The sequence below is a fragment of the Prionailurus viverrinus genome, chromosome D2, assembly GCF_022837055.1.
Source record: "Prionailurus viverrinus isolate Anna chromosome D2, UM_Priviv_1.0, whole genome shotgun sequence".
In the NCBI taxonomy this organism is placed as follows: domain Eukaryota; kingdom Metazoa; phylum Chordata; class Mammalia; order Carnivora; family Felidae; genus Prionailurus; species Prionailurus viverrinus.
In genome coordinates, this window is record NC_062571.1 from 17,030,733 (window position 1) to 17,058,681 (window position 27,949).

Consider the following 27,949-nt stretch of genomic DNA (forward strand, 5'->3'; position numbering starts at 1 on the left):
AACGCAATAAATATGTAATATTTAATAATGCCATAACAATATTGCATTATTATCGCTGCTTATCGAATGTGTGAGATGTTAGAGAGGGCCTGAAGAAGGTGACAGAGCTGGCGACCCGAACAGAGGGCGGCCTCACTACGGTCACTGGTCACTACTGCTCTGCAAGCTGAGAACAGGCGGAGTCCCTTAGATGGAAAACAGGACTTCAGAGAAGATAGGAGAAGGGTACCCCTGACCTGAGAACAGCAGGATTCAGCGCACCTGACTGTGGCTTTGCAGGGACAGTGTGGGTGATGGCTGGCTTTGGGGAAAGTCACGTGAGTGTGAGCACGTCCGGGGCAGCTGGCTTATCCCTTCCTTGCCTCATTCATTCATTCATTGATTCTCTCACCCACCTAATATTGACCCAGTACCTACTGTGTGCTCCAGTCCCCTCGCGGTGTGGAGGCCACGATGGGAAACGAGGGTGTCGTCACCCGGGGACGTACCTTCAGCTTGTGCTCTCTCTCTTTGGTGACCTTGGTGAGCAGCTTGGCTTTCTGCCGAGTTAAAGCATCGACCAGCGCATCACACTGAGCAACCAGGCAGGCTTCGTAGTCCAGTCCGTTTTCCTGGGGGGAGCAGAGAGCTTTAGACAGAAGACATGCTGAAACCCGGCCAGTGCTAGCCGCGAAGACGTATTTCAGAGAAGCTTTCCCCAGAGTCATCTGTAACATTACTACATTGGAAACAACGTAAATACGAATCAGGAGAGGGTACCATGAATCCTGGCACACCAGTATGGTGAAATATCCAGTAGTCGTTCAAACCTCATCCGTTGAGAGTTTTTAACGTCTTGGAAAATGCTCATGAGAGACTGGGAAGAAAACAAAAGGGGGGCTACAAGTTGCACACAGAATAATTCCGTCCTGTGTGTGCGTGCACACGCGTGTCTACATTGCAGAAGAACATGGCAGAATGGTGAGGTGGTCACCCCAGGGGGGGAGATATTGGTGAACCTTTCCGTGGCTCTCTCACTCTCTACTTTCCAAAATTTCTATAATACATGCTTTTGCTTTTTATAATCAGAAAGCAGGAAAACAATGGAAAACTGTAGGATCTTGGTCAGTCTTAAAAAAGAATCCTTCTAGGTCTCAGAGATCAGCAGGGATCTGGACCTCGTGCTACGGCCTCTGGTGAAGCTCTCACAGCCAGGAACTCAGAATGTGACCGTGTTTGGAGACAAGGCCTCTGGAGAGGTGATGACATTACAATGGAGTCATTCGTAGGGGGGCTGCTCCAAGATTAAGAAGTCGGTGCCTTTGGTCCGGTCTGTATGAACGGGCCCTCCACGCATGCACATTCGTATAGAGCACACACGTGTGTATCCTCTCCCCTGCAGACAGCTCCTGAAGCCAGAGACTTACTGATCTGTGTTGGTAAGTCCGTATGTGGCACAGTAAACACATTTATGCGGTAAATGATGTATCGATCCCCTGGGTACAGAAGCGCCGTGCACAGATATTACATAGGCCTCCGTGGCCGCACGGAGTGCTGGCCCCTTTCCAGCTCTTGTTCTACGATTCTCTGTAACTGGGTGCATGTGGGATCCCTTTCCAGTATCAGGTGCCACATGACTGTCAGCGGCTCGAGCGGGTGATGTCTGCAACATCCGAGGCTGAGCAGCAGGACAGTGAAGCCTCCTGTGTTCGTCCCCCACAAGACGCTCGCCACAGGCCCCTCCCTTGCTACACGCCCGCCCTCCCCGTGCTGCAGCTCTGCTCACCTGGACCTGCTGCAGGATGTTCTTCAGCTGAACCAGAAACTCCTTTGCTTCTTTTGCCTTATCGGAAACTCCATTTAAGGCCTGTGACAGTTGGGCCTAAAAAGATACCGAGTGGTGAAAAGACAAATCCGGCGTGAACGGCCCAGAGTTTGCGCCGCACCCGAAAGGCTTGTGGGTATGCGAGGGGCTAGAACGGATCCCGCGTGCTGGAGCCGTATGGACTGGGAGCCCTAAGGCATCCTCTGGAAGTGGGACGCAGCCTCCTGTGGCGGTCCCCTTAGCCCTCCAGAGTCCTCCCCTTGCAGAGGGCGGTGTGGACAGAGGGGGCTCGGAGGGGACACCAATTGCTGGCACCCAGAGGTGGAACTGCCAGCCCGGATGGAATCTATGGGCTTTTTAACAAAATGCATACACGTGCAATCGAATTGGTCTTCGAACCTAGCTGCTGGAGACTGATGACCTTGATTGTGGCCATATTGACCACGAGTCACATTTTGCTAATTAAAAAACTGAAGACGGGGCCAGAAAGGCCAGGGTCATATCCGGCCCGCCCTCCCCCTTTAGCTTCAGGTCTTTGTTCCAATGTCACCTGGTCAGCGAGGCCTTTCCTGGTGACCCTATGAAATAGCCCTCTCTCCTCGCTCTGCTCTGTTCTTCTTTATAACATTCATCACCACCTGACACAGGTTTGTTTACTGACGGTCTCCCCTCGCCCGCACGTAAGCTCCCTAGAGCAGGGACCTTGCCTGGTTTGTTCACCTCTAGCACTTGGCACGTGGTAGCACTACATGAATATTTGTGGAATGGGTGAATCCGTGAATGAGATTCTTTTTTTTTTTTAAGTTTATTTCTTTTGAGAGAGAGAGAGCACACATCCATGCAAGCAGGGGAGGGGCAGAGAGAGAGGAAGAGAGGGAATCCCCAGCAGGCTGCACAATGTCAGCACAGAGCCCAATGCAGGGCTTGATCCCATGACCCATGAGATCATGACCTGCGCCCAGAGTTGGACACTTAACCGAGCCACCCATGTGCCCCAGTGAAGGTGATTCTGTAGGCCATACCAATGATTCTCAAAGTGTGGTTCCTAGACCGGCAGCATCGGGGTCACCTGTCACCAGAGAAATGTGACTTCTCTGGCCCCACCCTCGGCCCTACTGATCAGAAAGTGGGAGTGAAGGCCCAGGAGCCTGGCTTTTATGAAGCCCTCTCAGGGGATCTGATGTAGTTTGAGATCCACTGAACTGTACCAACACAGCCTGGTTGAACATCTCTGGGGAACATGGTAAATGAAGCCATGGAGTGGAAAAGACCACTCAGGGGAAAATGAGGAGAGAAAAGGAGGGAGCCTCAGACCCAGGAAGCATCCACACTCAAGATGAGGTCAGGGTGAGGTCTGGGCTCTGTCCTGCTCCTTTCTCCACTGGCATCCCCATCCCTACCCCCACCCCAGGTGGTTTAGGCTCCGCCCCCCACAGCTCACACAGGGGGTACCACTTTCTATTATAAGTATCTATGCACGAAGACTAGCCAATGGAACTTACGGGAATGACAGAAGGGTTCCGTGTCTGCTCTGATTCGGCAGCACCAGCCACGTGTGGCTGCTGAGCACTGAAAAGTAGCCAATGTAACTGAGGAGGTGCATTTTAAATTGTATTTAGTTAATGCTTCACATGTGGCCAGTGGCTGCTGGTGTGGACAGCCTTGGAAGGTTACAGGTCCCAGGATAACTCAGCCCATCCCCAGAAAGCTGCACCCACAAAGAGACTGAGATGTCAGGATTGTTCATTGGCCCCAAGAGGATCTTCAACAATCGGGATTTTACTTATTTATTTTTTCTAGATATACTTATTTTTTTTAATTTAATTTTTTAAAATTTACATCCAAATTAGTTAGCATAGAGGGCAACAATGATTTCAGGAGTAGATTCCTTAGTGCCCCTTACCCGTTTAGCCCATCCCCCCTCCCACACCCCCTCCAGTAACCCTCAGTTTGTTCTCCATATTTATGAGTCTCTTCTGTTTTGTCCTCCTCCCTGTTTTTATATTATTTTTGTGTTCCTTCCCTTGTGTTCATCTGTTCTGTGTCTTAAAGTCCTCACATGAGTGAAGTTGTATGGTTTTTGTCTTTCTCTGACTGCCTAATTTCACTTAGCATAATACCCTCCAGTTCCATCCATGTAGTTGCAAATGGCAAGATTTCATTCTTTTTGGTTGCCAAGTAATACTCCATTGTATATATATACCACATCTTCTTTATCTATTCATCCGTCAATGGACATCTGGGCTCTTCCCATACTTTGGCTATTGTTGATAGTGCTGCTAGAAACATGGGGGTGCATGTGTCCCTTCGAAACAGCACACCTGTATCCCGTGGATAAATGCCTAGTCGTGCAATTGCTGGGTCGTAGGGTAGTTCTATTTTTAGTTTTTTGAGGAACCTCCATACTGTTTTCCAGAGTGGCTGCACCAGCTTGCATCCCCATACAATAGGGATTTTAAATGCAAGTTTATCAGTGTCCAGAAAAGTGTGGCACCTTCCTCCCTATTACACTCTCTCAAAGCATGGGGCCCACAGTGGCTCCAACAGTTCCTTCCCCAAGTTGGGGGGAGGCATCTCCATGAACCTATATAGTCCTTGATGCTGGGGACTTTGTCTTTTGTCTTTGCATTTCTAGCCAGTGATGCCGGCACAAAGCAGGGGCTCAGAAAAGCCTCACTGGCTGGATAAAAAACAAAACAAAACAGATTGATTGCTTCACTGGAGGTACATGCTAACATGGGACAGATTCCAGGAGACCTATCACTGCTGCGGGCACCCTTTGCCAGCAAGAAGTTCTGAGAGGCGGCATTAGTGAGGGTCCTTCACCCTCCTCCTGGTACTTGGAGCCAACATGGCTCTGTCCCCACTCCATCCGGCCAGCACCAGCCTCCCAGCAGCCCAGCCCACCGCAGGGCCTGTCCACCTGCTTCCTGCTTGGCAAGTAGACCAAGGAGCGTGGCAAGGAGCCCAAGAACAGAGTGATTTTGAAGGACACAAGTGACCTCAGGCAAATACCCAGCTCAAAGGGGAATAATCTCACAGCTTGGTAGACACTGCTTCCAGACCCACCAGCCTTGCTGCCTGATCTTTCCACCTCCTTCTTCTCGATGCACCCCCAGAGAGGCTGTCCAAGCACACGCCATCCCAGGGCCCAGCAGCGTGCTCATCCACGTGGGGGCTCCTGTACCCTGGTCTGCTGTTTCCCCACGGAAGAGCCCCTGATGGCAATGTGAATGCCGGGGGGCATTAATGGAAGTCCCACAAGCACAAACTTGTACTTTTCTTGACCCCCATTGCTCTGTGCGTGAAATGGCCACAAGTCACCTCTACTTGCCGGGGGGACAGCATTGTAGAAGCTGGACCTGGGCATTCTAATGGAAAAGGAGTAAAGGTTCTGGGGGCAAAGGTGGAAATCACTTCTCGAGGGACAAATGGTTTATATGTTGGCTATGTGTTAGGGGTTTACAGCATATTGTGTTTTGCTTCAGTTTTTCTTTTTTTTTAATTTTTTAAATGTTTGATTCTATTTTTGAGACAGAGAGAGGCAGAACATGAACAGGGGAGGGGCAGAGAGAGAGGGAGACACAGAATCCAAAGCAGGCTCCAGGCTCTGAGCTGTCAGCACAGAGCCTGACACGGGGCTCGAACCCATCAACTGCGAGATCATGGCCCGAGCCGAAGCCGGACGCCCAACCAACTGAGCCACCCAGGCGCCCCACTTCAGTTTTCCTTAAGACACGTGCTTTTTCTTTTCTACAGGGACTATTTGGAGTGCTAGCAGAGGACATGGACAATTGTCCTTTTCTTTTATTCATTTATTTTATAAAGAACATTTTTTAAAGTTTTACTTATTTATTTTGAGAGAGACAGAGACAGTGTGAGCAGGGGAGGGGTAGAGAGAGAGAGAGAGAGAGAATCCCAAGGAGGCTCCACACTGTCACTGTCAGCCCGACTTGGGGGCTCGAACTCACATAACCATGAGATCATGATCTGAGCCAAAACGGAGAGTCAGATGCTTAACTGACTGAGCCATCTAGGTGCCCCGAGAATTGTCTCTTTCTGCTCTGAGAAATAAGAATGGATCGTGTTGTCTCTTTGGATGGTGACTATACCAAACTCTTGGAAAGAAAGGAAATATCCAGGCAGAAGGTGAAATTTTTTTCATGACTGAATGGATTTTTAAAAAATCTTTGATTCCAGGATGGTTAACATACAGTGTTATATTAGTTTCAGGTGTACAATACAGTGATTCATGACTGAATGGATTTTAACCTGAATCAAAAAAGTTGCATTTTATGTCTCCCTATTCTTTTTTTTTAATGTTTATTTATTTTTGAGAGAGAGAGAGAGAGGATGAGAGACAGAAAGCGGGGGAGGGGCAGAGAGAGGGAGACAGAGGGTCCAAAGCAGGCTTGGCACCAAGAGCAGAGAGCCCAATGCGGGGCTGGAACTCACCAACCATGAGATCATGACCTGAGCCGAAGTCAGACGCTTAACCAACTGAGCCACCCAGGTACCCATTATGTCTCCCTATTCTTTTAAGGTTGGAATTACATTCCTGTAAAGTCTCTGAATGGAGACAGGCAGCTTGAAAATATAAGTATTTCCCAGCTGGGTCAAACCAGCTGCCTGCCTGGCCCAGCAAACCGTCTTCACCAAGAGCAGCTTCTAGGTACACAGGGCAATCCTCTGCCTTCGTCTTCCATATTCTGGATGGCGGTGCAGAGCATTATAACGCATGGGGCATGAGAATTCCGGGCTAGCGTGGTTCAAATCCTGGCTCTGTCACCAGCTGTGTATCATTTTTATTTCTTCCTTCCATACGCCACCTCTTTGTTCTGTAGTGTCCTCTACAAGACGGGGATGATAGTAATAACCCCTCCCTCCAAAGACGTCTTACCATTATGCAAAGACCATGTGAGGATACAGTGATGGGGTGGCTGGCCATTGGTAAGGCAGGAAGAGAGGTCTTAACAGGAAGTGACTCAGTCAGCACCTTGATCTTGGACTTGCAGTCTCCAGGACAGTAAAAAATGAATCTGTTGTTGATTACCTCGGTCTGTGGTATTTTGTTAGAGGGGCTGAAAGAGACCAGGGTGTGAATTTATCTAAGTTACCTGACTGGAATCTATTATATTTTCATTGCAAATGGCCTCAGAGATCATTCTCATCCATTTGTCATGGGCTCTGTGCAGAAGGTCCTAAGCTGCCTCTGTTTAAACTCGGTCCTTGTTCTCGAACATCCTTGGCTAGACACCAGGGGTCTAGACATGGCTCAGTCCAACCTCTCATTTCATACACGAGAAAACTGAGTCCCTAGTAAAAGGTGACAGTCAAGGAGTGCACAAATGCATTAGCGTATTACCTTGATGGTAGATGGCACAAATTATACGGGTAGTATGCCTTACACACAGTAAACACTCATGAAATGTTTCTTTCGTGAAGTTGCCCAAGGTCATAAAGCTTACTAAAAGCCATTCCTGTTTGAATGTAAAAGGTCTAGAACCCCCTAGGCGCCCCTCTCAAGGAAAATATTGTCCATAGGCTTGAAGGGGGTGGAGGAATGAGACCCATGTTATTACAGTGTCTATTTGTGTTCATTTAACACCAGCTACTAATGTTTGGAGAACATTTTTCCCATGAGCTGCTGAATCCTTCCTTTTAGCACTAGAGACCCCACTACCAAATGAGAAAAGGCAAGGCTCCCAGTAGAACTGTTAGCCCCCATCAACTGGGGAGTGAGGTAGGGCTTTGAGTTCAACGCTGCCCATATGCCCTGATGGGGGAAATGTGTGGTTACATGATGAAGCTCACCACTTAAAGGTCATGCCAGGAAACTGAATCCTGCATATCCAAATTACCTTGTGACTGTTGTCTCTCAAATAGCTCTGACCATGTCATTTCCCCTCTCACCCATGGCCTCCACTCCCCACTGAATCACGGTCCAGTCCTTAGCTCAATGTCCAAGGCTCTGGACATTGTCACCCTCTCCGGCTTTACCTCCCAGGGCTGCCCACGTGGTTTCCACCCTTCGGTCAGACTGGACTCAGCAACCCCTGGGCTCCCCTCCTCCTTCTTGGGCTCCTGCCTCACAAGCTCTCTCACTTCTGCTTTGCCTGCGGTTGCCTGTTAACATCCCATTCATCTTTCCATCCATCCATCTATCCATCCATCCATCCATCTATAAAGACCCTTCCCAAATGCTACCTCCTCCTGAAGTTTTGCGACCTTCAGCAAATGGAGTGTTCCCTTTGAATTCCTCAAACAGGGCTGGCTTCTAGGACATACCTCACTGTCTTTGAGACAGGTGGCCCAGGAGAAGTGCATTAACTTTCCTGTCCTGTTGGCCAGTCCCAGCCCCTGGTGCCTGGCAAGCTTGCCCTGTGCATGTTGTGTGGGCAGCACGATGCCTTACACCTAGAATGTGCTGCATAAATATCTGTGTCGGTGAATTGATTTTGTTCTGGATTTTGTCTGACTAGCTCCCTTGAGCTATTCAAGACTCAATTCTCCCACCTGCTGGGCATAATTAAAATGGCCATGTGGCCACTCTGAACCCACCATTTCCAGGGCACAGAGCCCCATATGGTACTGGGCATTGGCAATCTGACCCTACCCTAGTGATTGAGATGATTTTCATGACTTCTGGGTGTTAACTCTTTCTAGTTAATTGCCACCACAGATCCACCCAAAGGTAGCCATACTAGGTGGGACTTCTGATGTCCTTCCACTCCTGGCTCCTGCTTGAAGACCTGAGCAAACTGCCAACAGCTGGAAAAGCCCTGTCTCATAGCAGCACCCTCCTTTATAGCTGGCAGACAACAGCTTTGTTTTCCAGTCTTCTCCAACCTGCTAGCCACACGCTTCAAGAGCCCAGTAACTAAATGAATAAAACTGTCCTAGTTGTCAGCCTAAAGTGAGGCTCGGAAAGCCAGTGGTGGGATTTGATTGCCGTTACTATTGAAGCAGATGCAGTGACAGAGCTGGAGACTGGAAAGCCTAGCACTCCAGTCCTTGGAGACAGCTCACAGGGACAGGTGGGTACATGGAGTTCCCAGGAGGGAGGAGTGGATAGACCCACGCAGAGTGCTGAGATGGGAATGAGAATACCCTCCCCACAATGAGCAGTGGCAGCCAAGCCTCCCAGAATCCTCTAACCCATAAGACCCTTCCTTCCCAGTCGGCTCCCAGGACTCAGCCCCCACCCCCAAGGGGCCAAGTCATAGAGACTTTGATCCACAGGGTGTGAAGGACTGATACTAAGGGGCAACATGGACAGGGCCCTTAGGTAGAAGTCTACTTTGAGACAGATCAGACCAGTATTTCCTCTGAGGGGAGCAATGCTGAATGGCAGACTTCTTCTGGGTTTACTGTGGGTCACAGGCTAAGGGGACCCCCCCAGTAGCACAAAATATCTTTGCCGGAAGAACTAAGCAACCAGGGGTTACCCGGACAGCTTCTTTCCAGTGGATATGGGCCAGGTTTGTGGGGAGTCCCCTGAAGCAAAACAGTTTAGAGGATCACAGCTCTGTCCCCACTGGCTCCCTGTGTTTCTGGCCACTAAGCCAGTAAGGAAGAGACATGGTGTTTGAATGGGGCTCTAGATGCTAATCCAATGCTCTGCTCTATGAGCCTGCCAACCCCAGAACCTCTAGATGGAGGCTACTGCCATGGCCCTGTCAACACTGAAGAATTGTTATCTACGAAGACCCCACCCTCCCTTACTGCCCCCACACAGCGTTGATGCAAAATAAGAGAATGTTCTGAGAGGATCTGCCTTGTCTTGACTTCTCAGACTCATTCAGTTCCCCTGGTTGTGAGTTCTTAGGCTGTATTAGTTGCCTGTTGCTGCTATGACACGTTACAATAAACTTAGTGACCCATGCCAACACTGGTTTTATTCTCTTACAGTTCTGGAGGCCAGAAGTCCAAAGTGAGTCTTATGGGGCTAAAATCAAGGTAAAATCATGGCTCATTCCTTCTGGAGGCTAAAGGAGAATCTGTTTCCCTGTCTCTACCACTGTCTAGAGGCACTACCCCCACCTGGCTCTTCCTTCATCATCCAGCCTCTTGCTGTTGTCCTCATGTCTTCAACTACCAACTCTGGCCTCCTGCCTCCTCTTACAGGGACGCTTATGATGACATTGGACCCAGTTGAGTAATCCAGGACTGTCTTCTTATCTCAAACTCCTTACAGAGTACTTTTTGCCATATCAGGTAACATATTCACAGGTCTGAGGATTGGGAAGGGGATGTTCTTGGGGCCATTATTTAGCCTGCTACACCTGGCAGCTGAATTTATCTTTTCCATGAACACTTTTTTTTTTAATGTTTATTTTTGAGAGAGAGCGAGTGTGAGTGGGGTGGGGCAGAAAGAGAGGGAGACACAGAATCTGAACCAGGCTCCAGTCCCAGAGTTGTGAACACAGAGCCCTACGTGGGGCTTCTGACAGACTGGCTATAGATGGGAGGTTCCCATGACCCCCTCCTCGGGGTTTGATTAATTTGCTATAGCAGCTCACAGAACTCAGAGAAACACTTTACTTACTAGATTATTAATTTATTAAAATGGGATATAACTCAAGACCAGTCAGATTGAAGAGATGCATAGGGTAAGGCCTGGGGAAAGAGTGCAGAGTGACCATGTCCTCTCTGAGCCATCACTCTCCCCAAATGTCCATGAATTCACCAGCCAGGAAGCTCTTTGAACCCTATCCTTTTGGATTTTGATGGAGGCTTCATTACAGAGGCATGATGGATTAAGTCATTGGACACTGGCAATTGATTCAACCCCCAGCCCCTCTCCCCTCCCTGGAAGTTGGGTTGGGGGTGGACGAGAGGGTGCCAGAGTGGGGAGGGGCTGAACAGCTTAACCCTCTGGTCCCATGGCCAACTGTAGGTTACCTAGCGGCTTCCCAAAAGTCACCTCATTAATGTAAAAGAAACCTTTATTGCTCTCATCACTTAGGAAATTTCTAGGGTTTTAGGAGCTCTGTGCCAGGAACTGGGATGAAGACCACATATATATTTTATTTTTAAATCACAATATCACACTATCATCGCACTAGGAGGGTGTGAGAGGCAGACTAGAGAGGTGGGGGAGGGGCACATGGGCAGCTAAACTCTAGAAGAGCAAACAGAAAAGAGGACTTGCTTTTCATCTGTGAAGGGCATTCCCAATGGCTCTCTCTGCTGTCACTAAAACTAGATGTCCTGTCCCTCAGCCTAATCAAGTGCCCACATCCAGCAAGTCTCCACAGGGAAGTACCACCAGGAGCCCTCTGCACACAGCCCGGCTCAGAGACAGTTTGCAGTCCCTCCTCCTCCTGTGCTTCTGGGGCACTTGGCTTCCTCTGGACCTGCCTTTCCTACACCTCCTCTGCAGCGTGACACCCCCTCAGGAGACACTAGAGAAGGGATACATTGAAAAAGGAGCTGGATATTCACAGAGCATCTGGCACGCTCACACAGAGGAGGAGGTGGTGAAATGGGGTTGCATGGGCCCCAGGGTATTTCTCCCACCTTTTCATCCTCTGCTAGTAGTAATGTGTTGGTTTTTAAAATTTGTGGCTGGAGATGCATGAGCAGTGTTAAGACATACCCACCCCCACCCAAGCAGGTGGCCTCCTCAGTCTCCCAGGGTAGAATCCTACTCCCCACTTGGGGAGTCCAAGCCCACTGACGTCTTTTCCTTGCATCTTCTGAAATGTTCTCTTCTGCTGTGTAAGAGCCGGAGGACCCAGCAACTAGGACCCCAACGACTAACACAGTGGTGACCTTCCAGCTTCATCATTCCCCCGGGAGGCCTCTGAGCTTTCCGTTCGTAGATTTATCTTCTGTTCGAGATTCATGTGCCTGGTAAGACACATGACCTTGATCAGGCAGACGTAGATGCCATGGGACTATGTTAGTAAGACGGGCAGGCCTCTGACAGGGGATAGAAGCAATCCAGATGGCCAGAGCAATATCTTTCCATTATCCCAGCTTCCATCTGGAAGGGAGCAGGGAGAGGATGACTGCCGTTTTCCCGCAGTCAAGATACTTCTCAATTCAAGCCCTCACCCTTGATCAGCTTCAAGGGGATGTGTTATGGGTTTAATTGTGTCTTCCCAAAGAGATATGTTGGAGTCCTAACCCTAGTACCTCAGAATGTGAGCTTATCTGGAGATATGGTCTTTACAGAGGTGTTCAAGATCAAATGACGTCGTTAGGGTGGGCCCTAACCCAATACGACTGGGGTCCTTATATACAGGCACAGAGATAGACACTCGTGGAGGGAAGACACCATGTGAAGACTTGGGTTATGCAGCCACAGGCCAAGGAACTATCAGAAGCTGGGAGAGAGGCCTGGAACCAATCTTCTCCTAGAGCCTTTGAACCAAGTGGCCTTGTGTTGCCTTGATTTCAGACTTCTGGCCTCCAGAATTGCGAGAGAATAAATTTATGGCATTCCAAGTCACTCAGTTTGTGGTACTTTGGTGTTTTTTTTTGTTGTTGTTTATTTACTTAAAAAATTTTTTTTTTACATTTATTTATTTTTGAGAGATGGAGAAAGACAGAATGTGAGCAGGGGAGGGGCAGAGAGAGAGGGAGACACAGAATCCGAAGCAGGCTCCAGGTTCTGAGCTGTCAGCACAGAGCCCGACGCGGGGCTCGAACCCACAAACTGTGAGATCATGACATGAGCTGAAGTCAGACGCTTAACCGACTAAGCCACCCAGGTGCCCTGTTTATTTACTTTTTGAGAGAGAGAGAGAGAGAGAGAGTGAGAGAGAGTGAGAGAGAGCTCAAGCAGGGGAGGGGCAGAGGGAGAGAGGGAGACAGAGGATCTGAAGCAGGCTCTGTGCTGACAGGGGAGAGCCCCATGTGGGGCTCAAACTCACAGACCATGAGATCATGACCTGAGCCAAAGTCGGATACTCAACTGACTGAGCCACCCAGGTGCCCCAGTTTGTGCTACTCTGTTATGGCAGCCTTGGCAAAATGCAAAAGGGTCTAGCAGGACATTCACAGAAGTCCTGCTTAAACCATAAAGGCAGGGTTTGATCCTGATCTGTTCTGTCCTACCTTGAAATGGATTCCTCCTTCTATAAAAAATCCTGTCTCTGCCACAACATCTCTCCCTCTGACCCTTGGGGTTCAAGGTTTTCTCTTCTGCAGCTCATGCAGAGCAAAGTCAGAACTTCACCAGGCCGTCAAGATTTTCATCCACTCATTGGTTTACTCAGTCAACAACCATCTGTTGGCCTCCCATAGATGAGGAAGACACGTTATATGGCTGGAAGGATTAGCACCTTCTCCCTCCCTGGGCTAACTTGAAACCCAGGCACCTACGTTCCAGCAGATCCACAACCCTGGCTTCTCCCCCACAGCTGTGAGCCCTTATCCCAGCTGTCACTTCCACTAATAATGGACTCTGCTTGCCCAAGTCTCACAGTTCTCCTCTTCCATGAAGCCTTCCAAGAGTCCATGAGTTTGTGGGACCCCTTCTCCACTGTTCTACCTTGGCCTTTTGCTTTCCCCAGTGATAGTCCTTATCACTGTGTGTCTTGAGATCTAGTTCCTTGCCTACCTGCCGGTGTCACTCACTGTCTTGGGACTTTCAGAGTGAGAAGTTCTGTGCCTGCACAGAACAGGCACTCAGTAGTGTCTGTGAATTGCTCGCTAGTGAATAGTGAATTGACTGAATCTTGTGCCAGGGACTCTGGGGGCAACAGAAAAGCAGGCATAAGTCTTAGTTCCCTTGGGTGAGGTCCAGGGGAGCAGCTGTGGACTGTACTTTGTTCTATTTCTAGGGGCTCTGATGCCCCATTCCTGAGGTAGCCTCACCTCCTGGCCTGCCCCGTCTGGCTCATCCCAGCTTCATGGCCCCTTCCCGGGGTCCTACCCTGGTGGGGGTGCCTGAGCTCCACTCCTCTGGGCAATTTTAGATTCTTCCCCATTTAAGATGAGAAATGTAGAGCCAGACGCTTTTCTGACTTCCTTCCTTTGCTTTCCTTAGATCCCTCCAAAGCAGATGGGTGGAATGGAGGGAGGTCTGGGGGGGGGAGGGGAGGCTCCTTTCTTGCAGAGAGGTTTCAGATAAAGGCTATGCCAATCCAGACAACGGTGGAGTGTGGCCAGGAATGGATGCCGTGTAGCTACATGTTGGCTGGCTTGACTCAGAATTTCCTGCAGATGGATATTTTCCCTAAGTCAGCCACTCAGGCTTTGGTAGATGGGAGACGATGACTGAAGTGCCCCCAAGGTCCCAGTTCAGCTTCACACTAACTCAGGCCCTGAGAGCACGATAAGCTGATCCTCTACCACCTGCCAGCCACGAGTTCAGATGCCCTGCCCCATGTTCACCCAGTGACTCCTAGAAATGGACTTTGGAGTCCGGGTCTGAATGCAAACCCTAATTTTATGTGACCAAGTTTCTTACCCTCTCTGAGGCTTTGTGTCCTTAACTGTGAAATGGGGTAATGATACATGCCCCCATAGGGCTGTGGCAGGGTATTAGTGAGAGCGTTCACAGAAAGCCCTGGGTTCAGGGGCATTCCACTGATGGTGGTTCTGAGCATCATGAGACCCCAGAGAGGGCTTCTCCAGGCAATTGCAAGGCCATACTTTTCTTTTTAAACTTTATTTATTTATTTTGAGTGGGAGGGGGCAGAGAGAGAGAAGGAGAGAGAGAATCCCAAGCAGACTTCACACTGTCAGTGCAGAGCTGGATGCGGGGCTCGAGCCCACGAACTGTGAGATCATGACCTGAGTGGAGATCAAATCAGATGCTTAACCAACTGAGCCACTGAGGCGCCCAGGACCATAGTTTCCCTGCTGTTGGCCATCCAGTTCATAATAGTACTTTATGCTGCTTTGAGAAACTGCCTTTTCCCCCATGGGGGACAGTCTGGTGGGACTGGAATCAGCCCTGATATCATCGCCTTCACCCCTACAAAGGACAAACGCATGCCCTGATCTAGGCCCTTAGTATACCAGCTCCTTAGAATTCAAAACTCAGCAAAGGGACAAACAGACCTGGAAAAATAAGCTTTTTTCCCATTGCTCCCTGACCAGATTCCTGCTATTAGACCATTCCTGTTGGGCTTGCTTCTCAGCATTTGGAAAAGCCTTTGGAACTGGAATGCTGGGTTCGAATCCCGGCTCACATACTCCCGTGTCCTCGGGTGAATCATTTCATCTCTCCCTGCCCCCTTTTTTCTCAACCACGGAAAGGGGGATAATGGCGGTAGGTACCTTCTAGCGTGATGAAGTGCGTTCAGACGTGCGAGGAGCTGAGAACAGAGCGCGTCTCCCATGCAATGCTGTGCATGTGCTCACCACTGCTATGCCTTCAATCCCGGCCCTCAAAGCTCCCCCTGACTCAGCGAGCACTCAGCAAAAAAGGATGATATTTCCAATAAATCCTCTTCGATTCGAGTTGCCCAGAATTGAATTCTTTTGTTTGCAACACAGAACTCTAACTAATTTAGTGGCAAGGAGGCCAAACAAACACAGATAGCTGTGTTATGATTCATGATTCGATGAATCTGATCCTTATGGAGATGGGGAGACGGGGAGACCTCTTTTCCTTCCTACCCACGACTCAGCTTCAGACTCCCAACTCTCCAAGTGCTGACAGCTCAGGAGTTCTCCATGAGCTCTTGCCCCCAGGCATGCAAGGGTTGGGGGGCAGTCCGGCCTGTCCGCTGGGATCTTGAAGCTGCCAATATTGATATGTCAGAGCCCCCAACCAAACTTCCTGGCTGGGACTTCATGCTGAGGTCAAAAATAAGAAGAGGCAGGCCTCCTGGCTGATATCACCAGGAAGTAGCTTCTAATCATTAAATATACCCATGGGCATGCGGTTGCTTCTTATTCCGAGAAGGGGGGTCCATTAGAGCCAAGTGACTCAAGGGTGCCCATGTGCAGGAACCAGACTCAGAATAATTGGAAATTGCCCATCCCCCCTGGGACTCGGGCTTGTCAGTTCCTGTCGCAGTTAACAGGCAAGGGCAGCGGCTGCGGCCACCTTCCAGACACAAACCACCTTAGCACAACCTGTCGGGCTGCGCCACACCTTTGCACCCTTGCCTTGCTGTTCACCTGCCTAATGTGTCCTCCGCTTTGCCGACGCACGCAGTTGTCATTCGAAAATCGGCTCAAGTGTCCCTCCTCCAGGTTGTCCTGTCTCCTCCCTCCTTCACTCTCCCGGAGTCTATGGAGATGCCCCTTTTCTGGGCCCCCATGTCACCCTACACCTTATTATATTATACTGTTGTCGTGCGTTTATTTTCTCTTCGGCTAAGCTGCGTGATCCTAGAGGATGGAAATTCTGTTTGCTCCACCTCTGTATGAACTACCAGGGTACAAAGTATTTGTTGAAAAAATGAATGACGCTTTTTATTAGACAACAAGACACGGAATTTCGTAATGTGAACCATGGATTGGAAGCAAGGATTAGAGCTCTATTTTAGCTTTGAATTTTTTTTTCTTAAGTTTATTTATTTATTTATTTTGAGAGAGAGAGAGCATGAGTGGGGGACGGACAGAGAGAGAGAGAAAGGAGAGAGAGAGAATACCAAGCAGGCTCTGTGCTGACAAGCACAGAGCCCGATGTTGGGATTAAACTCACAAACCGTGATATCATGACCTGAGCTGAAACCAAGAGTTGGACGCTTAACTGACTGAGCCTCTCAGGCGCCCCTCAAACTGTCACTTTTAAACTTGCTCAGGAAGTATTAGATTTATGTTTCTACCATAGTAGAATACATGGATTTTAAGCAAAATGAAACCATCCAGAAAAAGGTTCAGGACAGAGAAAAGAAGTTCAAGGAAAACCAAAGTGATAAAAAAGTCACCTCCGGACAGGATGCCCTCTTCCAGGAGTCGTATGTGTGACAGGGAATATCTACCCCTTCATCGTTCAGGGGTTCATGAGAAAAAGCCCAAATTAAAAAAAAAATCAGGTCTGAAAACAAATCTAAACATGGTTCTGGTAGAGGACAGTGCTAGATTTAAAAAGTGGTTCCTCATTATTATGAAATCAAATGAAAAGATAGAATTTTTTTCTTTATTTTAGAAGAGAGAGAGAACGAATGTGTGTGTGACAGTGGGGGAGGGGCAGAGGGTGAGACAGAGAGAGAATCCACGCTCAGTTAGGAGCCCGATGTGGGGCTCAATCCCATGACCCTGAGATCATGACCTGAACCGAAATCCAGAGTCAGACACTCAACTGACTGAGCAACCAGGCACCGCAAAAAGATAGAAACATTTTGACCAAGAAACAGAGCAAGGCTCAGAAGGGAGAGGCAAAATAGTGAAGTGGAAAGAGTGTGGTTGTATCAGACAGTGTGAAGCTAGTTAAGCCATCGTAACAAACACTCCCACACACAACTCAGACGCTTCCAACAGCAAACATTTACTTCTTGCTCTCATTCCTTGTACGGATGGGGCAGGAAGTACAACCATCCCACAAGGAGGGCAGAAGGTGCTTTGAAGAAATAATAAAATGTAGTAACATGGGATGCCTGGATGACTTGGTTGGTTAAGCATCCCGACTTTGGCTCTGGTCATGATCTCCCAGTTTGGGAGTTCGAGTCGCACATCAGGCTCTCCACTGGCACCATGGAGACTGCTTTGGATCCACTCTGCCCCTCCCCTGCTAATTCTCTCTCTTTCTCCGTCTCTCTTTCTCTCTCTCTCAAAATAAATAAACTTAAAAAAAGGGATGTTCTTAAAAAAATATATCTATATATATATAGATATATATATAGATATATAGATATAGATATAGATATAGATATAGATATAGATGGGGCACCTGGGTGGCTCAGTCTGTTAGTGTCTGACTTCAACTCAGGTCATGATCTTGTGGTTCATGAGTTCCAGCCCCGCATCAGGCTCTGTGCTGACAGCTCAGAGCCTGGAGCCTGCTTCAGATTCTGTGTCTCCCTCTCTCTCTGCACCGCCACCCCCCTCAAAAATAAGTAACATTAAAAAATTTCTTTTTAATGTAGCAACATGATGTCTAGAGTCAGTCCCTTTACTAGCCATGGGCTCTTGGGCAAATCTTTGCTCTTCTATAGAATCTATATGTTGAAGCACCTACTTCTGACTTGTGACAATTAAAATTGAAAAACATATCACACCCTTTTTTTCTTCCTTCCCTTGGGTCATCCACCCCTCCTTCTATGATTGCCTTCTTCCTCCATCCTCTACCTTCCATGCTGTTGACTTCAATGCAATGGATCTGACAGGAGTCAGAACAGCTTAGGGCAAGGCAAGTATTCGAGTGAGGGGGACAGGAAAGGAAGACAGAGATAGTGGGAGGAATTGCTTCTTAAATACAAGTGCTGACAATTGCTTCTTAAAGACAAGATCGTGGCTTTATATATTCAGGGAGAAATAAGAAATACATTCCTAATGTGTTTCAGTATTTGTATATGACTTTATTTTAAAGGAAGTAACGGGCTAAAAAATAACATGCAAAGATATATATGAATGGCCACTACATTTGTAAAATTTGTGGTAAAAATTTATACACAATCTAAATTTTCAGGAATAATGATTAGATAAATGGTGCTTTATCCAGGTAACTGAATACTCAGCATCCATTAAAATGGCAAATATATTTCTATTTTGATATAGAACAATCTCCGTGATAGATTGTTCAGTAGAAAGAAGAACATAACACCAAAAAACACATATAAAAAATCTCATTAAAAAATTATATATATAGGGGTGCCTGGGTGGCTCAGTCGGTTAAGCGTCCGACTTTGGCTCAGGTCATGATCTCACAGTTCGTCAGTTCGAGCCCCACATGGGCTCTGTGCTGACAGCTCAGAGCCCGGAGCCTGTTTCAGATTCTGTGTCTCCCTCTCTCTCTGCCCCTCCCCCACTCGTGCTCTGTCTCCATCTCAAAAATAAACATTAAAAAATATTAAAAAAATATATATATATATAAATAAGTAGTGTGTGTGTATACATGGTATATACCGTGTGTGTGTGTGTGTATATATATCTATATATCTAGCCACTATTAAGGTAATTATATATGTGTGTGTGTGTGTCACACATTGTAAGTTGTAAAGATACAGGTGATTTTTCACATTTTTCTTCGCATCTTTGTATTTTCTGGATTTTTTAAACAATGAGTGTTATTCTTCTTTTTCAATCAAAAAAAACAATAAAGCTATTTCTGTTTAAAAAAAATAACGTGACTAAGATCTCATTTGAAATCTCCACCACTAAGCAATTTTAGAACGAAAACTAACAGCCCCATGTTCTTTCCCCCAAATACCTTCTAATGCAGGATTTAAATGTGAGAACAACGTCTTGATGCAGCAATAATACATATGTATTGTTGCTGCTTTTATTTCTGTATTGTAATTCCAGAGTAGCTAACATACAGTGTTAAGCGATGATATTTCTTTGCTGTAATCCTGGATGGTTAATATTTTCAATATAGTTACTTCTGCTGATTATCGTGAGGACTCATGGGAAAATGGTAAGGCTGAAAAGGCTCCCGTGAAGCCACCTTCCCCTCCATCCCTTCTCCTACTCTTTTCCCGGAGTCTTCAGACACCTGCAGGTGTTCAGCACTGCCACCTAACACCCTTGGTCCCTCCCCTACCACAGGACCTTCATTGCCCCTGACCCACAATTGGAGTCTAAACCCCCACGGCCCTTAGTGAGTCTGGTCTCTGCAACATCTAGAGCAAAGCCAGTCAATGTGGCTGAATATTGTCACAGGGTTTTAGGAAACAGTTGGTTTGACCTGCTTGGATTTGTAACTTCTGTCTCTCGATTGCCAGCTCTTTTTTTGTTTCATTTCTCCATCCAGGTTGATTTATGAATGTTATTGTGTGCCATGGGTTGAATTGTGTCCCACAAAACTTCCTATATTGAAGTCCTAATCTCCAGTATCTCAGAATGTGACTTATTTGGGCTGAGGGTCATTGCAGATGTAATTAGTTAAGTAAAAAAAAAAAAAATGAAGTCACAGTGGAGTAGGGTGACCCCTTATCGGATGTGACTGATGTCTTTATAAAAAGGGGAAGTTTGGGGAGGTCTGGGTGGCTCAGTCGGTTAAGCGTCCAACTTGTGATTTTGGCTCAGGTCATGATCTTAAGGGTTCATGAGTTCGAGCACCATATAGGGCTCTTTGCTGACAGTGTGGAGCCTGTTTGGGATTCTCTCTCTCCTTCTCTCTCTCTGCAGCACCTCCCCCCCCTTCAAAATAAGTAAATATACTTAAAAAGCGAGGGAGGGGAGTTTGGATACTGAGACACACACACACACACACACACACGGAAAATGCCATGTGAAACTGGGAGTTCATGGCCACAAGCCAAGGAAACACACTGAAGTAGGAAAGAGGCCTGGGCTGCATCCTTCCCTAGAGCTTTCAGAGGGGGCGTGGCCCTGCTGGCACCTTGATCTCTGACTTCTGACCTCCAGGACTGGGAGAGAATAAATTGTGGTGGTTTTAAGTCACCCTTTGTGACAATTTGTTTCAGCGGCCCTAACAAGGGGCCATGATGTATACTCCTTTTACCTATCTATCTAACCATGTATTCTTTCATATGTATTCACTGCATGGGATCATATCACACGTCCTCAGTCTCCACATCATAAATACAAGTACTGAGTTAAAGGGAAGGCAGGACAAGTTCCTCGTACCTTCAGGAAAGAAGTCGAGGACCGCAAGGAATGAGTGCCTCAAAGGTATGATAGGGACCTTTACTCCATCTCATTTCATCCCACACCAGCCTTTCAAGTGGAGGGAAACTGAGGCAGGAGAGCCATTAAACACTAACCCAAACACACAGCTCCGAAGTGATCCTAGATTTTTTTATTTCAATTCAAATCCTTCCCATGACTTCAGCCAGCGAAGGACCAGAAGGTTGGTCCCGACGATCCTGGGATAGATCTCTCTAGACATCCATTTTACGCGATGGTGTGAAGTGGTCCTGCCAGAGGACTGACGCTGGAAGATGGACCCAGTGCCCTTTCACACCACACTTGACCCTGACAATAATACCACAACAATGATGATAATAGTGGCTTTCCTTTTTTGAACACCCACTACAGCATGTGCACTGCCTTAGTTTCTTAAAGTGCATTATCTCATTTAGTACAAGGTCATTCCCTGGCAAGTGATGGAACTAATATTACACTGTATATTAATTACACTGGAATTAAAATTTTAAAACTTAATGACAAAGGCGATGTAGCAATGCTAACATCTAGGAAAAATCCACCAACATTTCCAGCTAGCTTCTGTCATGCCATGAGATTAGCTCACTGTTTCCGATACCACTTCCATATATAACGAGAGAAGGGAGTGCCATGCCAGCAAGTGTGGATGGCTCTTTTCAATAGGGGGACCAGAAAAATGCAAAATCCCTCCTCCCCTCATTTTCCGTACCGTTGGCTGAATCACACTCTGTTTCGTGATTCACCACGGATTCATAAGGATTCCACTGGAATAGTCATTTGTGGCATTGCTCTTAAAACACATTTTGGTATTGTCACTATTCCTTTATTAAATAAATGTTTCTCATAGCCTACTGGGTGCCAGCCGCTCTGCTGGGTACTGTGAATACAAAGATAAATAAGACAGTTCTTGCTGTCAAGATGTTCGAAGTACAGTGTTATTTATGCATGTGATGTATAAAGTTGGTTAAATAAGGACAGACACCTGGTAAGTCTCTGTTAGCTGCAAGACCCCATCGATATGTATAAATAAGGAAAGTCTAATCAAGATGGGATTTTATTTTTAAAGCTGTCTGGAGTATTACAATGAGTATTACCTGTTATCATAAAGTCTCGTCTCTGTAATAAACTACTTCTCGGAGTAATAAAGACTCTGAGAGGACCCTATTGGCAGAAAAGTAAAATTGGGCACAGCCATGACCATGAAGACCGGCCAGAGAGCAGACAGTAATTCAGATCATGTGTGGGTGGTATCAAACAAGCCTGGGATAGGATGTTGGGCCCACAGACCCCACGGGACCAGAATCCTGACTTTGCCAATGCACAAAAAAACATTTGCTCAGCAAAGGCGAGGGGACCTTTTTATGGCCCAGTAACCCAAACTGCTTCGTTAGGATCAGGCCAACTGTCGTCACTGGTAACCATAATAGAATTGTTTTTGCGAGAATCACGTTTGATGAGAATTGAGAGTTTTCTTTCCACGGTCAAATTACGGAAAATACCATTTGCCTTTTTGTTGGGACACCTCCTCCCTTTTCACCCCTCCAAATTCTTCCAGTTCTCTGGAACTCAACTGCACCTCCCCCTTTTCTCACAGCCCTCCCTGACGTCTCTGCTGGTATGACTCCCTACTCTGAGCCCGTTCATTCTTAGGTTGGTTCCATGCACTTTCAGCACAAGTTACTCGTGCTCTGGAGTTGTTCTTTACCTTTTGTGCCTCAGTGGAGAGATGAGCCCTCCTGTCTATCTAATGACCAATCCAAAATCACCCTATAAATCAGCCCTTGGGTCCAGTCCCTTTTATCGCCTCCTTCCTCCTGTGAATCTCTTTTCTCATCCAGCTCTCTCACTTCTTCTTTTTCTCTTTCTCCTCCTCCTTCTTCTCTTTCTCCTTCTTCTTCTCCTTTTGTTTCCTCTCTTCCCTCCCCTAACCCATTAACCGAGCAAAGCAAGTTGAAATGTTCACAGATTTTTGTTACCAGGTTTTACTGGCAAACAGGGTAAATATAACACCTGGGGAAATGATGAAACATTACAAGAATCTTCTAAAGGATTATGCCCAAGCGATTCCTGTTCTCCACTGAAATTGAAATAAAGCTAATGTTTAACCTTTCTTAGCCTCTCAAGCTAGATGTCCCCTTAAATGCAGCTGCTGGAATCCAATTACCTTCATTATTCTTTTACCATTCCAGATCCAATATGTTTTCAGTAAGTCTCAGGTGCTAAAAAAATGGGTAACTGAGGATCCCTTGTTTGTTTGGTTTTTTTAAATCAGGAATGGCATCCTATTTCTCAATGTCCCTTTGCTTCAAGTGGATATATGTTAAGCCCGGGCTTACTCTACCATAAAACATTCTTCTTAACACCTCACACATTGCTGTATGTGTAAGTTCCTTCTTTCTTTCTTGACTGATAAAACTCACACTCATCATTCATAACATTAGCTCAAAGATCTTGTCTTCAGTCTCCCCCTTACTACTCTTTTCCCCCTCCCCATTTGAAACTCTAGGCAGAATTAACTGCCTTTTCCTCTCTGTTCCCTCACTGGCTTATTCACATTTAAAATATGGCACTTGTTCCACTTAAAAAAATTTTATTTATTTACTTAGAGCACGAGAGAGCACAGGTGAGGGAGGGGCAGAGAGAGGGAGACCGAGAATCCCAAGGAGGCTCCTCACTGTCAGTGCAGAGCCCGATGTGGGGCTAGATCTCACCAACCGTGGGGTCATGCATGACCCGAGCTGAAATCAACAGCTGGATGCTTAACCCACTGAGCCACCCAGGCACCCCATCTGTTCTACTGTTTAATATTAATTCTATGAACATAAGGTTGTACATAGAACAACATTATCAAATGATCCTTCTTCTCCAGTTGGTGCTGAGCTCTCCTGTGGCCTGTTTTATGCGTATCCCCAGTCCCCAGCACAGCCTGTGAATTACAGTAGGTGCCCAACAAATGCTTATCCAATGGAATGTTTTGATTAGATAATACAGAGCCATGAAATGATGTTTGTTGTCATTCATATGCTACAGGAAACATGAATAGACTCAGGAACGAAAGCTACTTAACTGTGCAATGTTAACTCATAACATTATTTGGGCTCCATTACACAGATTCCCTCCCCACCACCATCATGACACCCGGCAAACCCTAAAGGAGCAAGAAACGTGACAGATAACAGCATGAATCCTTCCTGCTTTACCCAGGTGGCTCTGAGGCCTGCGTACCTGAACTGAAAAGAAGCTTTGGGCACCAGAGGGGCCTGTGTAACTTCCCATGAAGCACATGAGGTGGAAATCACTCGAGGAACTATTTAAATTTTTTTTTAATCCTGTTGGAATACACTTTTCTGTGGGTCTCACACATTTCTGCAAGTCTGACCATGAAGTACTGATTACTCTCTTTTTCTGGACAGTCTTTCCAAGAACGTTTGTAGAGACAACAATCTTGGAAACTAGACAGCTGCTTCTCTCTGGAGCAAAGTGCCCCATGATAACTGCCCTTTATAAAATATTTGGGCTCTCTAAGTTCACGCTTCCTGTCTTGTGATGCAACCTACTATGTGTGCAGGTGGATCTGTCCCTCTGCATACAACCCAGGGTGAATGGAGGCTCAGGGAATTGCCACAGATATACTGATTGATACTCTGACTACTGCTATTGCTGGGAGTGATAAATTGTTCTTCATCTCTGCCTCGAGTCTCATGTCTTCTGCCTTCATGCATGAAATTGTAGTAACTGGATTCGAGAGCTTGTACATAGGCTAAAATTTCAAACGTCTCACAGTTCCTGACACTGCTACTCCCAGAAGGATCTTCTTGACTTTAATGTGCCCTGGCTTGCCCCTTTGTGCATCTTCCTATTCACTAAAAGCTACAGGTGTGGCCCCTGCTAGATTGGACTGTAAGGAGGACACACATTCATCAGTGATAAGCTGCAAATACTTGGAAAGGAAGCCAATTTGAGAGGTAGTAATCACACCCTCCAAACAAGCCAATGGTATATGGTGTTGTTCCCATGAAGAATGTGAAATAGGGTGAATGATCTATTGTCTAGAGCAGGCAGTTGTTTTGGAGTCTCTTTATTTCATAGGACTGAAAGGGAGAAGCCACATGTCCCAGTGACTGGGAAGATCCCTGTTCCCTGAACTGAATGTTTTCAAGCAGCATTTCTTTAGCAGTGACCGAGCACTGCTCAGAAGTAGGGTACTATCTTAATGAGGTTTCTTATTCTTTTTGGTTTGATTCAAGTAGGCCACTGTTTGCTTCTTTATTAATCTATTTCAAAAGGTATTTAAGGCAGTTTGCAAGGGGCTATAGAATTCAATAGTGCATCACTTAAACGAGAGAAAAAGAAGGGTGAGGACATAAATGGAGCCAGAAATAAAGCTTGGAATCTGTAACATAATTAAATCTATTATGTATGTATCAAATATTTGGCTCTAGACATTTTGACAGCTGGAGAGAAAAGGGAACCTGATTAGTTACATAATCTAAAGTGATCATTAGATTAAAAAAGGGAAACTTCTGCACCCCAGAAGTTGCGTTGAAGGAGGAATGTGACAATCACTACAGGGAAGTACAAAGCTCCACTGGGATCCTTCTTCCATCCAGAACAAAATCCTAAGCCACTGAGGACAGACAGCAACTCCTGTCCTTCTACCTCATTGCTCTGAATAAGGTGAAGACCTCTTATGGCTGGAGAAAGGGAAAGAGAAAAACCTTATGTTTCTGGGGGATATGCAGAAAACAGTCATGGGTCCAGACTATTTGAAGCTTCCTACTGCTGGAGAAGGGACAAGACAACTAAGAAAATGCAGAGGAAATCTGGAAATAAGCTAATCAGTTGACAGGACACGGTCTAGGAAAGAATCAGCGAGTTTGAAGAATAGTCAATAGAAATTATTGAAACCATAACACAAAGAGACAAGAAAAATGATTAAAGAAAAAAGAACAGAGCATCCAAGAACTGTAGGATGATATCAAACAATCTAACATATATGTTATTGGAACTCCAAAAGGACAAGAGAGGGGCTCCTGGGTGGCTCAGTCGGATGGGTATTTGACTTTGGCTCAGGTCATGATCTCACAGCTCATGAGTTCAAGCACCACGTCAGGCTCTGTGCTGACAGCTCGGAGCTTGGAACCTGCTTTGGATTCTGTGTTCTCCTTCTCTCTCTGCCCCTCCCCTGCTTGTACTCTGTTTGTCTCTCAAAAATGAATAAATGGTAAAAAGAATTTTTAAAAAAAGGACAAGAGAGAGAGAGCAGAGCAAAAAAATTATCTAAAGAGACAATATAAGAGAATTTTCCCAAAATAATAAAAGACATCAGACCACAAATCCAAGAAGCTCAGAGAATTCCAAGCGGGACATGAATATATAAACTTCTCTCCATCACTGCTGCCTCTCTCCCAATTAAAGTAGCCCAGACTACTGCAATCACCTCCAATTTGTCTTCCTGCCTCTATTCTTGTCCCCCTATTATGCATTTTGCAAACAGCAGTCAAAAATGATATTTAAAAAAAAACCATCACTTCCAAGCTTGAAGGTCTCTGGCAATCTCCCACTGCATTCATTTACCATAAAATCCAACCTGCTTCCTGTGGCCTGCCAGGTCCTGTGTCCTCCAGACCCTGCCTATCTTTCTGCTTCTGCCACTTATTCATCTTTCTTATACTCCAAACACAGGGGCCCATTTCTGTCCTACAAACACACTGGGCACCTTCCACCTCTGGTTCTTGGTTCTTGTTTTCCCTATGAAATATGCTACTTTCAGAACTGGGCAGGGCTGGCCACATCTCATCCGGTTTTCAAGTCTTGCTTTTTCCATCTTTCCCCCAAAGAAGTCCACCAAGTTTTTTTTTTTTTATCACATTATTTTACTTCCATCTTAGTGGATATCAGATAATTTCTGATATTTTATTGGTTTCCAGCCCTTATTACTACCACCCAGAATCCAATAATTAATAAGAATTAAGAGATTGGACAACATTTGCTTACATTTCTTAACACAGCCTTGACCTCATTTTTAAAAACTATGTACTGTCTGTGGGTGCCTGGGTGGCTCAGTAGGTTAAGCATCTGACTCTTGGTTTCAGGTCAGGTCATGATTTTACTGTTCATGGGATGAAGCCCCCTGTTGGGCTCTGTGCTGACAGCACAGAGCCTTCTTGGGATTCTCTGCTTCTCTCATTCTCTCTCTCTTTCTCTCTCTCCAAATAAATAAATAAATAAATAAATAAACAACAAACATAAAAAAACCAACAACTATGTATTGTCTGGGGTGCCTGGGTGGCTCAGTTGGTTGAACATCGGACTCTTGATTTCAGCTCAGGTCATGATCCCAGCGTTGTGGGATCAAGCCCCAAGTTGGGCTCTGCACTGAGCATGAAGCCTGCTTAAAATTCTCTCTTTCTCTCTCTCACTCACTCTCTCTCTCTCTCTCCCTCCCTCTGACCCTCCCCCACTTGCACTCACTCTCTAAAAAATAATATATATATATGTCTTAAAAACAAACAAACAAACAAACAAACAAACAAACAAAAACAATGTCCTGTCCGAACAGATTTTTCAAATGACATGTGACCAAGGCCCAGTCTTCTGGCAGGTGCCAGTATTCCATTCTGCTACCTCTGTCACTTAGACCTCTTCTACACTCTTGAGCTCACTAGCCCCACCTCACCGTTCCTGTCCCTTCTGGACCATTCCCTACTCTTGCCTCCAAACCACTTAACCCCTCTATAGCCACCTGGAAAATAAAGAGGCAGTGCTAGGTGATCTGTTACATTCCCTCCAGCCCTCAAATTCTTTCATCCTATTTATTCTAAACAGGATGCTTTGTCTCCTCCGCATCCTTTTATTTCCATTTTATTTAATGCTGCCCCATTGCAGTTGAATGGAAGAGAGGCCATGCCCAATCTCTGTCCCTACTTTTTAGAATATTTCTTCCATTCACAATTACTCTCTCAGTGATGCCATACACATGTTTTTGTTCAGATACATACACAGCATTCTGTTACATTTTTGTAGTTAATCAAAAGGTACAATGAAGAGATTGAAAGGATCATCTTTTTACGAAATCATTTCACAACTTGCTGTGCAACAATAGCAAGCCCCTGGGCCTCAAGTTCCTCATCTGCGAAATGAGGAGGATGGAATTCACCACGTCTGCCGGAAACAGTCTATTCTAGGAATGAAAAACTTAAAATCCTGCACAGCTCTTGCTTTGCAAGAGGAAATTGCAAGCAGGGAAGGGTGAGTTCATACCCCCCCCCCCCCCATCTCTGCCTGGATTTTCCCTTGCCCCTTAGGTTCCATGGTTTTGATACTTTCAAACTCCACCATTCCCTGGGCAGGCCCTTCAAACCTGGCTAAAGAGTGGATAAAGACTCTCTTTGCTTCTTTACAGAACAACTAAGTCACCAACCCAAAGGAAATCCAGAG

The 27,949-nt window shown here is 46.4% G+C and overlaps 1 protein-coding gene across 2 annotated transcripts in view; it reads right to left on the reverse strand.

The window, feature by feature from the left end:
* TRIM67 (tripartite motif containing 67) overlaps window positions 1-27,949 on the reverse strand; it is a 53,536-nt gene that overhangs the window by 16,118 nt on the left and 9,469 nt on the right. For both annotated transcript variants that reach the window (XM_047826378.1, XM_047826379.1), the window contains 2 exons: window positions 1,766-1,861; window positions 489-611 (listed from right to left, as the gene is read on the reverse strand). In XM_047826378.1, the coding sequence (XP_047682334.1) occupies window positions 489-611; window positions 1,766-1,861 (219 nt within the window). The remainder of the gene's footprint in view (window positions 1-488; window positions 612-1,765; window positions 1,862-27,949) is intronic.